General features: G+C 45.1%; 1 protein-coding gene across 3 annotated transcripts in view; it reads right to left on the bottom strand.

The window, feature by feature from the left end:
• Nucleotides 1-8625, bottom strand: part of LOC122938500 (cathelicidin-related peptide Oh-Cath-like) — a 269700-nt gene extending 261075 nt beyond the window's left edge. For all 3 annotated transcript variants that reach the window (XM_044294051.1, XM_044294050.1, XM_044294049.1), the window contains exons 1-2: nucleotides 8412-8625; nucleotides 7884-7985 (exon numbers count right to left, since the gene is read on the bottom strand). In XM_044294051.1, the coding sequence (XP_044149986.1) occupies nucleotides 7884-7985; nucleotides 8412-8600 (291 nt within the window). In that variant the 5' untranslated portion in view covers nucleotides 8601-8625. The remainder of the gene's footprint in view (nucleotides 1-7883; nucleotides 7986-8411) is intronic.
• Nucleotides 8626-12530: the final 3905 nt, after the last annotated feature.

The raw sequence follows: 12530 nt of genomic DNA on the forward strand, positions 1-12530 counted from the left end.
AATGCCTGTACCTGCTCAGGCCTTACCATCCTTAGAACGGCATTGGGCCCCACCATATATCGCTGTAAATTCTGGCGGCTACTGGGACCTGAGGTAGTTGGTACACTAGGACGTGTGGATGTGGCAGAACGGCCACGTCCTCTCCCAGCACCAGAGGGTCCACTAACACCACCACGACCATGTCCACGTCCGCGTCCCTTACTAGATGTTTTTCTCATTGTTATGGTTCACCACAACAACAAATATATTATTTGGCCCAATGTATTGTATTCAAATTCAGCGGGATATAAATTTGAGGCCTAGTATTTAGGCGCTGGGTCACCGGTATGGATTTAGTGACAGAATTAGACTTGGAAATGCACAGAAGCGTGTGTGTGAAGTTATTCTGAATGACCCTATGTGCACCTTCAATATTATATACCCTTTTAGGGATAGATTTCAAATAGCTCTGATATAGCAGAAACCACTAAATTATGAAATTGCTAAATTGGGAATTGTACTTCAACCCAGAACAAAAAATGTGCTTTGACGGACACTAAATATCTTGCCCAGCAACAACAGGACAGCGGTGGGTAACGAGAGATTTAGAGGGATTTAAATTTGAGGCCTAGTATTTAGGCGCTGGGTCACCGGTATGGATTTAGTGACAGAATTAGACTTGGAAATACACAGTAGCGGGTGTGTGAAGTTATTCTGAATGACCCAATGTGCACCTTCAATATTATATACCCTTTTAGGGATAGATTTCAAATAGCTCTGATATAGCAGGAACCACTAAATTATGAAATTGCTAAATTGGGAATTGTATTTCAACCCAGAACAAGAAATGTGCTTGAACGGACACTAAATAACTCGCCCAGCTACAGCACTAGGGACAGATTTAGCTGGATATAAATTTGAGGCCTAGTATTTAGGCGCTGGGTGACCGGTATGGATTTAGTGACAGAATTAGACTGGGATATGGCCAAAAAATAAACAGACTATTGCTGGTTAAATGCACTTGGTGTGACAGCTTCACCCTGATGTAGGCTTTAGCCAAAAAACAACCACACCATTGAGGGTTAAATGCACTTGGTGACAGGCGCAGCTTGCCCCTGATTTTGTATATGGCCAAAAAATGAACAGACTATTGCTGGTTAAATGCACTTGGTGTGACAGCTTCACCCTGATGTAGGCTTTAGCCAAAAAACAACCACACCATTGAGGGTTAAATGCACTTGGTGACAGGCGCAGCTTGCCCCTGATTTTGTATATGGCCAAAAAATGAACAGACTATTGCTGGTTAAATGCACTTGGTGTCACAGCTTCACCCTGATGTAGGCTTTAGCCAAAAAACAACCACACCATTGAGGGTTAAATGCACTTGGTCGCAGCTTGTGCTGGCGCACCACAAGACACAAAATGGCCGCCGATCACCCCAGAAAAATGAGACTGACAAACGGTCTGTGCAGCCTAAAAACAGTGAGCAATTGAGGATCAGCAGCTCAATGATCCACAGCTGCAGATCGATCAGTTAATCAAGTCCTTTGGAGGAGTTAATCTGCCTAATCTCGCCCTACTGTCGCAGCCGCAACCTCTCCCTACGCTAATCAGAGCAGAGTGACGGGCGGCGCTATGTGACTCCAGCTTAAATAGAGGCTGGGTCACATGGTGCTCTGGCCAATCACAGCCATGCCAATAGTAGGCATGGCTGTGATGGCCTCTTGGGGCAAGTAGTATGACGCTTGTTGATTGGCTGCTTTGCAGCCTTTCAAAAAGCGCCAAGAAAGCGTCACAAAAGCGCCAAGAAAGCGACGAACACCGAACCCGAACCCGGACTTTTACGAAAATGTCCGGGTTCGGGTCCGTGTCACGGACACCCCAAAATTCGGTACGAACCCGAACTATACAGTTCGAGTTCGCTCATCCCTATTGGTAGCCAAAACCTTCTTTTCAAGCCAGGAGGGGGAACTATTACCTGTAAAAGGTCCAATACACTTTCTAGTATCCCTTTGAAAATTTGCTAGATGGAAAAAAGGTGCAGCTTTGACCTCAGGGAGGGCTATTACTGAACCCCAGTTCAAACTGCCATCCGGGAGAAGGACATCTCACAGAGGAATGTCGGCGAGCTTAGACCAAATCCCGGAGGGGTTTAACACAGAAGGGTGAATGTGGCTTTGTAGTAGGTTAAGTGGCATTAGGGAAATTAAAAATTTGAGACTGAACCATTTTGGACCACTCCACCAACATACCTTTGCAAACCGGAGAGGAGTAGTAGTGATTAGCCGAAATAGGCCTAATACCCCACAAAGTAAGTAGTTCTTGGTTCGTAAATAGTGTTTTTTTTTTAAGACGGGAGCAAAGGGAGTTAGATTGGCGAGACATAGTAGCTACACATCTACAGAGCTGTACAGCAGTGTAATATAACTTCACATCTGGCATCCCAAAACCTCCAAACCTCCTATCTCTTGTGAGAACAGAATAAGCGACACGAGGTGATTTCCCGTTCCACAGGAAGCGTGTGAACACTCTACGGATTTCAGTGAAATATGAGTTTGGCAACCAAATAGGGAGCACCTGCAGCAAATACAGAAATTTGGGAAGAATAAAGGTCTTAACATAGTTCTTTCTCCCTACCCAGGAGACAAATGGAAGTTTCAAATTTTGTAGATGCGTACGTACAGTTTTCAGAAGCGGCATATAGTTAAGGGAAGCCAGATCCTGTACATTGGCCGATATATGAGTCCCCAAATACGTAATGTCTCTGGAGGCCCAAGTGAATGGAGTTGCATGCTTAAGGGCAGTAATCACCGCTTGTGGGCAGGAGATGTTGAGTGCCATGGATTTCCCATAATTAATTTTAAAATTGGATATAAATCCAAAGCTTTCAAATATATTCAGTAATTTGGGCAAGGCCTCCCTAGGATTGGAGGTCATGACCAAAAGATCATCCGCGAATGCTGCAGTAACATGTGTATAGGAACCGATCTGGAGGCCTTTAATATCAGGGTCCTCTCTTATTTTACACAAGAGGGTCTCCATCACTAAAATGAATAGTGCAGGAGAGAGGGGGCACCCTTGCCTCGTCCCGTTAGTGATGCAAAATGGTGGTGACAATGCGCCGTTAACTTTGACCCTGGCAGAGGGGGACGAATATAAAGTATAAATGGCTGCAATGAATTGGTCTGGAAGACCAAACTTCGACAGGGTCCGCGACATATAATGCCAGCTGACCCTGTCGAAGGCCTTTTCCGCATCAGTACTCACCTACACTAAGGGCTTAGAGGATCTTTTGGCCCAATTTACAAGATGAAGAAGCCGTACCGTATTATCGGACCCCTGTCTGCCATGGACAAAGCCAACTTGTTCTTCATGAACAATGTCAGGTAGAACATCCTGAAGCCTGGTGGCCAAGATCTTCGCCCACCATTTCACATCATTATTAAGCAAGGAGATCGGCCTATAGTTACTGCGGCAAGTCGGGTCCTTATTCTCCTTATGCAGGACAGTAATGTGCGCCAATAAGGAGTGAGGAGCTAGGGAGCCTCCAGAAAGAAGGTAATTGCACAAATTCCTAAAGCGGGGAATTAAAACATTTCTAAAGGACTTGTAATAAGTGATGGAGAAGCCATCTGGGCCCGGACTTTTGCCCGAGGGGATGGACATGAGCACCCTATGAATCTCAGAGTCAGTAATGGGTCTAGTCAGCTGAGATGCCTTGGTTGAGGCTATAGAGGGAAGATCTAGAGTCTGTAAAAACTTATCTGTGGCTTCTGAAAGATCACCAGCAGTAGCTCCTTCAGGGGAAGGTAAGTTGTATAGAGCTTCATAAAAGGCGCAAAATGCCTTGGCAATATCTGGAGTGGATTTGTGTATTTTACCTTTGGGGTCCTTAATAGAGGAAACAAAGGAGTCAGAGAACTGCTTCTTGGCAATCGCTGACATCAGTCTGTTTCCTCTATCCCCATGCGCATAGGCTTTAAATCGTGAGCGTAGGACCAGCTTAGCAGAAGTGACATTTAATAGGTTTCTTAAACGTACTCTAGCTTCGGTAAGTTCCGTCATGTAGCGCTTGGCCTGTGACTCCTTGTGAGAGGATTCAAGGCGAGCAATTTCCGCTAGTAAAGCATCTAAGGCCTGCGTCCTCTGCTTCTTCACATGAGCCCCTAATGCGATAAGTTCCCCCCTCATTACTACCTTATGAGATTCCCATAATATGGAGGGAGAAGGAGGGGAGTCTGGTGTGTCGTTAAGCTCAAAAAATTCGGAAATCAACGCCTTGATTTTGCAAGCGTGGGTGGGATCCAAAATCAAGGTGTCGTTGAGACGCCATAAGCGTTCTTTCCTTTGTGGTCCAGACAGGGAGAGGTTAATAATAACAGGAGCGTGATCAGACAGTGTGATACTGCCAATCCGGGCCCCAGAGACATTACGTATATGCGAGTCAGACAGGAACAAATAATCCAATCTATGGAAGGACGACTTGGCATGTGAATAATATGTATAATCTCTGCCACTGGGATTTAAAGTACGCCAAACATCCCGGACCTTCAATTTTCTCAGGGAAGTTTTAAGCCTTTTCAAGAGCCTATAGGACACAGATGGTCTACCCACTGAGGTGTCCACTGCCGGTTCTAGGGCAACATTGAAGTCGCCCCCTAAAACTAACAATCCATCAGAGAAAGATGCCAGTAAATCAAGGGTCTGAACGAGCCATGGTACTTGGCCTCTGTTAGGTGCATATAGATTGGCGAAGGTAACTGGTGAATCGCCCAGTACACCCTTTACAAAAATGTACCTTCCCTCAGGATCCGCTGAAGTAGCGGTGTGCTTAAATGGGAGATTTTTGTGCATAGCAACACTAACTCCTCTACTGGCAGAGTCGTGTGTACTATGGAACCACTGAACAAATTTCTTAGGAGGGAGGTTGGGGATTCTACCTGTTCTAAAATGAGTCTCCTGCAGAAAAGCCACTGAGACTCTATCCCTCAGGAGAAGAGAGATGATTTGAGACCTTTTGCATGGCTCGTTCAGCCCATGAACATTTAGGGAGGCGACTATAATTGAAGACATATCAGCATATGTTCAAGGGAGAGATAGCACCAGATACCCATGAAAGTGTCAAAGAGCACGTAGTATGTATGAGCAGAGTAAGGAAAATGAGGAAAATAAAAAGGGGGGAAGGTAAAAATAAATATAAAGTAAGAGAAATAACAACCAACATGTTAAACTGGCAATAAACCAGCTCAGACAGAGTATTCATCCAAAAAGGAGTGAGTGCTTCACCTATCACCATCCAAGACAGGGTTGGACTGGCGAGGGGGCAAGTAAAGCACCCTATGGTCTATAACAAAAAGAGACCAACAACAGAAAATATAACCAGCACCGGTAACGATCCGGTCATTACCCTTCAGGTGGGGAACAAAGTTCTCAGTTCAGAGATAACGTCCAGCATATGATAAAGAAGCATTGCACTTCTGCGTGACGTCATATTTCAAGCAGCAAGCATAGAAAAAACAACTCAGGCCCAAAAAACAGAAAAAGAGGCCAGGATCTCCTCTAGCCATATTGAAACTGAAGGATGTAAAACAGACATCCCCAGACCTAGAGAAGAAAGTGACACCACAGGCCTACAAACTTATTCTAAAAAATGACATAAATCAGGTGGGGGCCCTCTCCATCTTGCCTCTACCCGGGCGCTCCGGTCTGCCTGATGAGGCCTTCTGCCAGGCCGAGACCCGCGGCGGAACAGGCAGGGGGCCATCTTGGTCGGCCGGTAGCCATGAAGGAATCTCCACAGGAGGGACATCCAGTGAGTTCCAAACCGAAGCGAGATCAGCAGGAGATCGTATGGTAAGTAATTTACCGTTTCTGGAGACAGAAAGCCCAAAGGGATATAGCCACCGGAATGGCGTAGATGTTTTCCTCAAGACATCCAGGAGGGGCTTCAGCAGGCGCCGCTTCGCCAAAGTTGATGGCGCCAAATCTTGGTACATCTGAAATGGTGTCCCTTCATATTCAAGTACCTCCATCTCTCTGCTTTTTCAAGAGGGCCGCAGTGTCCACGTAACTTAACAGGCCGCAGATGACGTCGCGTGGAGGTTCTTGCGGCTTAGGCCTGGGGCGCAGCACCCTGTGTATCCGTTCCACCACAATTCCCGCCGCTCTGTCAGGTCCCAGCAACATGGAGAAGATTTCGCGCGCCACTGTCGGTAGGGCCTCCGCCGCAATCGATTCAGGTAAGCCGCGGATTCGGATGTTGCGCCTACGGCTGCAGTTCTCCTGGTCTTCAAGCTTTAAGAAAGCATCATTCAGTAAGGCCTTGTGAGCCGCCAGCACCTCCGATGCTTTACCTTCATAAGCTATGATGGATTCTTGCGCTGTTTCTAACGCGACCACCCTCTGACCTAGGTGCCTCAGGTCATCCTTTATATCAGAAAGATCTTGTTTAATAGGTGAGAGGGCTGATTCCAGTACACGTCGGAGAGTCCGCTCCGAAATCGGTGGGTCTCTGGGTCTCCTGTCCGAGACATCGGACCCGCTGCACGCATCGGAGAGGTCTCCTGCATCGGAGTCATGAGCAGCAGACTCCGCCATATTGAGGCCTTTCTGTGCCACAAGCCTCGGCGTTTTTCGGAGAAACTTCTCCATCTCTGGCTGTTTGGAGTGCCTCGGAGTCGTCTCTACACTTCCTCTGACCTTGTCTTTGCCAGGTTTCCCCATAATAAGGCAAAATTATATGCTTAAATAGGGCAAATGAGCCGGACTGCTGGAGGAGCTCAAGCTCGTGCGGCCATTCAGCAGCGTGGCTAGGCTCCGCCCCTATAGTAGTTATATTCTTGTACATAGGAGCAGTATTATAGTAGTTATATTCTTGTACATAGGAGCAGTATTATAGTAGTTATATTCTTGTACATAGGAGCAGTATTATAGTAGTTATATTCTTGTACATAGGAGCAGTATTATAGTAGTTATATTCTTGTACATAGGAGGCAGTATTATAGTAGTTATATTCTTGTATATAGGAGCAGTATTATAGTAGTTATATTCTTTTACATAGGAGCAGTATTATAGTAGTTATATTCTTGTACATAGGAGGCAGTATTATAGTAGTTATATTCTTGTATATAGGAGGCAGTATTATAGTAGTTATATTCTTGTACATAGGAGGCAGTATTATAGTAGTTATATTCTTGTATATAGGAGGCAGTATTATATTAGTTATATTCCTGTACATAGGAGCAGTATTATAGTAGTTATATTCTTGTACATAGGAACAATATTATAGTAGTTATATTCTTGTACATAGGAGGCAGTATTATAGTAGTTATATTCTTGTACATAGGAGCAGTATTATAGTAGTTATATTCCTGTACAAAGGAGCAGTATTATAGTAGTTATATTCTTGTACATAGGAGACAGTATTATAGCAGTTATATTCTTGTACATAGGAACAATATTATAGTAGTTATATTCTTGTACATAGGAGCAGTATTATAGTAGTTATATTCTTGTACATAGGAGGCAGTATTATAGTAGTTATATTCTTGTACATAGGAGCAGTATTATAGTAGTTATATTCTTGTACATAGGAGCAGTATTATAGTAGTTATATTCTTGTACATAGGAGCAGTATTATAGTAGTTATATTCTTATACATAGGAGGCAGTATTATAGCAGTTATATTCTTATACATAGGAGCAGTATTATAGTAGTTATATTCTTATACATAGGAGGCAGTATTATAGCAGTTATATTCTTATACATAGGAGGCAGTATTATGTTTTTGACAGCTCAGTATCACCACATCTTGTAGAGATTTTCTTTTGCATGAATTAGTCTTAAAATAACAGATTTAGGACTTAGTTCAGATATTTTTTGCAATGTTTATGTAAATTACTTACTCCGTCGTGCTTGAAATCACACTGGGTTAAATCAGGATTCTCGGATTTGAGGCACACCGTCTCTTTAATGATAAAGCCTCTTCTGTTCGGATTTTCATCTTCCTGTGATAAATAGATGGATGAAAACATAAATCTTCTGCCTCTTTTGTGATGTATTTTGTTTGGTGAAGTCGACAGTGAAGCCTCAAGAGTTTACAATTTCACTGTTTTCCAGGAGGGAACGTGACTTCTCAGAATTTGTCTGCAAAAAAAGCAGAACCAATTTCACCTGCCAATCTTTAGCTCTACTGATCCTGATGTTTTCTCCAATCACATCCAAAGCTGCATCCACAGTTTCTGTTATCATACAGCAGTGCACTGTGAGAGCTCGGAGGATAGTTCCACATCCAGAGCAGGTCTTGCCAGTAGCGACCAGCAGAAGTGTTGCTGTGAATGAAGCTTATGGGACCTTTATATGTAATTTTCTGAATTAAATTGGCAGCTTTACATGAAATGAATTTCGGAGCACCCCCTTGCCATATGCCTTACCTCCATTGGAACAGGGGGCAGCTGGTCCAGGGATTTATATAAGTATGTGACCCCCTCCCTCTGGTTGTAGAGGTCGATGACATCTCCTATAGATCTTCCATCTTGGACCTCAGGCTCTGCAGTGTCAGAGAGACAGCCGTGTAATGTGACAGCAGAGACGAGCAGCAGAGACAGCCACCAGCTCCTCATCTTGGCCTGTCTTAGAGGAATTGTCCTTTCCTTACCCCCCTCCTTTCTTTATATTCCAGGATGATGGTGCAATCCTGGGTGTTTTACTTTTGTCATGAGCTGCCTGTCACCTTTTATGTGACTTTATTGACGATTTTTCTTAATTTCACTATCGAGCTTCCTGTCCAGAACACACAGCATAAGGCAAGTGCATGAATAACAATTCCTCTAACATTATTTTTTCACAACATACTCTATGCACGTCCTTCATTTGTTCTTAAGCAGAGCTGGTCTGTTTACACAACCCTGGTCCTAGCCTAGGGAGTGAGATCTTCTGCTTGGTCATTCTGCACACTCCACTGCTTTCCTGGTCTGTGACTTCGCTGTATCCTGGGGAGGCCACCCGGTACACTGCTTACACCACTATTATGGAAGTTGAGGAGATGACAATAATTGTCCTCCCCTCCCCCTATTCGATCCTTAGTGTAGAGCCAGTCCAGTTCTTGGTGTCTTTTTGCTTTACTTGTAATGAGTCCTGTCCATAGAAGTAGAAGGCCGGGATGTTCTGAGATGTTTCCCCTTCTCTTGAACGCCATAGTAGCTGCTTGAGCTTCCTTTTTGTAGAAGGCCAGACTATAGAATATCCAGGCCCAACCATCTCTCCTTCCAGCTGTGATGTGCTCCACTATGATACCCCTCCTTACAGTCTTTTCTTGCCTGTTGTTGCTTGGTTCTCCAGTCATTGGTGGTCCACTCAGTGTTTTTCTGGACTCTGGCGCCTTCCCAAACCATAGTAGATCTGCATGCGAAAAAGTGGAATACAGACCTCCAGCTTCTATTCAGTGACAGCCTTTATTAATGGTGTTGCAGTAAAAACAACGGTGTGTTCCCGTCTACGTGTTTCGGATCAATAGATCCTTCCTCATGTGAGACAGATTGGATAACTCATTGAAAGAAAAAGATACATTGTTGTGCTGGTCCATGCGTAATTCTTGAGGGACCCTAATTGTCTCTTCCGAAGTCTGAGAGTTAGCAAATTGTCTCTTTAAGGTAAGATTTCGAGACAGTTTATTTACATCAAGGATGGTTCTATATATGTCAAAATGACACATAGGAGCAAAAGACAACCCCTTGGACAGGACATGAATGTGATCTTGAGAGAGTATAGTTGATGAGATATTTATAACTTGAAAATTACTCACTACTTTTTTCTGCGTGAGGGATAGCGAGCGTTGCTTGGCGTGTTTCCGCCCTGCTCAGCGTTTTTTAAAGATCTTCTTGGAGCTCTCGCTGACCATCTGCCATATCGCTGTGTGCACCTGACATGTCAATCTCCTGACACGTTCGCAGAGTCTCGGACGCGGAATCGGATGAATCGGGCTCTGTCGAGCTGAACACCACTCTTGGGTACGTGTCTTTTTTCTTCGAGACATCCTTTCCATAATAGATGGTGGTGTGTGTGCTCTAGTATGAGGCCAGGTGTAGACGGCATTGCTCTTATAATCTTGTTGATCACGATTGAATTTATCCTGCTTGATTTCAACAAGGGTGTCTTCCATTTTATTTACATTTTCTTGGAGCTTAATGTCCATATCTTTAAACACATCCAGGTTGATGTATGGAGCAATGGATTCTTGTGTCACTTTAATCTCTTCTCTCAGACTAGTTAGAGTTTCCTCTTCATGTGAGACAATGAGTTCCATCAGCTTGAGAGAACAAACAATTGGATAAAATAGCTTTCCATTGCATAACAAAAGTGTCCGAATATATGGTTGTGGGTTGTTTGCGGAGTCTTAGACCTTGCGGAATCATGTTTTGCTCAACATATCTTTATGTAGATTCCCCGGTACAAAGACAATGTGCCCACCTTACTTCCTGCACTGGAGCGTGATAGGAAGATGCGCGAGTACAAGCGCAAATTGTTAGACGCGCTACCGAGAGCATTCCCAAATGTCACAGGGGAACAAGTGGAAGCCCAAGGCGATGGTAGAGGAGGAGCAAGAGGTCGCCAAAGCAGCTGTGTCACGGCCAGCTCCTCTGAGGGCAGGGTTAGCATGGCAGAGATGTGGAAAAGTTTTGTCAACACGCCACAGCTAACTGCACCACCACCTGATACGCAACGTGTTAGCAGGAGGCAACATTTCACTAACATGGTGGAACAGTACGTGTGCACACCCCTCCACGTACTGACTGATGGTTCGGCCCCATTCAACTTCTGGGTCTCCAAATTGTCCACATGGCCAGAGCTAGCATTTTATGCCTTGGAGGTGCTGGCCTGCCCGGCGGCCAGCGTTTTGTCTGAACGTGTATTCAGCGCGGCAGGGGGCGTCATTACAGACAAACGCAGCCGCCTGTCTACAGCCAATGTGGACAAGCTGAGGTTCATAAAAATGAACCAGGCATGGATCCCAAAGGACCTGTCCATCCCTTGTGCAGATTAGACATTTATAACTACCTCCTCTTAACCATATATTATTGTACTCTAGCTCACTTCTTCATTCAATCCTATTTTTATTTTACCATTATATTGCGGGGCAAGCCAAAGTTGAATGAACCTCTCCTCTGTCTAGGTGTCACGGACGGTGTACAGGAAACAAGACAAAGCAACATGCATATATGACTGAGTGGATCCAAAGCTAAGGAACCAAAAGGGAGACCCCTGCACAAAACCTGAGACTTTCCCTGGCTGCTCAGCCTATGCAAAGATCCCAGAGGTGGAGGTTTGCATATCCACATACCTCGACTATATAACCCCTGAACACCCTACAATTGTGAGGGGACACGACCACCGGCTCCCTACACCAGACACGGAGGGAGTCAGGGTCACCTGGGATCCAGCAAACAGAAAATAACAGCTAAATGTTCAGCACTTAACTTTGTAGCAGACTGGAAAACAAGATCAGCATGCACACACACTCCAGGAAGTAGTATAAGCCGCCCAGTAATGCATTATGGGGCGGAATTTAAAGGGATGCAATCAGTCCAACTCCATGACAGCTGAGAGAGGCTAACGAGATGAGGAACTGAACAGCACAACAAAGAGAACTCAAAGAGGAGGTTCTGAAAGGCCTCTGTCAGAGCTTCTCAGCTGTCTGGTTGTGACACTAGGTGCCGGGGCCTAAAAATATCTGACAGTGGCCTGTTCCAGTGTTGGGTGACATGAAGCTTGATTCTCTGCTATGACATGAATCCTGATTCTCTGCTATTGGACCTCTCTCCTCTGTCTGGGTGCCGGGGCCTAAAAATATCTGACAGTGGCCTGTTCCAGTGTTGGGTGACATGAAGACATGAAACATGATTCTCTGCTATGACATGAAGCCTGATTCTCTGCTATGGGACCTCTCTCCTCTGTCTGGGTGCCAGGGCCTAAAAATATCTGACAATGGCCTGTTCCAGTGGTGGGTGACGTGAAGCCTGATTCTCTGCTATGACATGAAGCCTGATTCTCTGCTATGGGACCTCTCTCCTCTGTCTGGGTGCCAGGCCTAAAAATATCTAACAGTGGCCTGTTCCATTGTTGGGTGACATGAAGCATGTTTCTCTGCTATGACATGAAGCCTGATTCTCTGCTATGGGACCTCTCTCCTCTGTCTGGGTGCTGGGGCCTAAATATCTGACAATGGCCTGTTCCAGTGGTGGGTGACGTGAAGCCTGATTCTCTGCTATGACATGAAGCCTGATTCTCTGCTATGACATGAAGCCTGAATCTCTGCTATGGGACCTCTCGCCTCTGTCTGGGTGCCGGGGCCTAAAAATATCTGACAGTGGCCTGTTCCAGTGGTGGGTGACGTGAAGCCTGATTCTCTGCTATGACATGAAGCCTGATTCTCTGCTATGGGACCTCTCTCCTCTGTCTGGGTGCTGGGGCCTAAATATCTGACAATGGCCTGTTCCAGTGGTGGGTGACGTGAAGCCTGATTCTCTGCTATGACATGAAGCCTGATTCACTGC

The sequence above is a fragment of the Bufo gargarizans genome, chromosome 5, assembly GCF_014858855.1.
Source record: "Bufo gargarizans isolate SCDJY-AF-19 chromosome 5, ASM1485885v1, whole genome shotgun sequence".
Classification (NCBI taxonomy): Eukaryota; Metazoa; Chordata; class Amphibia; order Anura; family Bufonidae; genus Bufo; species Bufo gargarizans.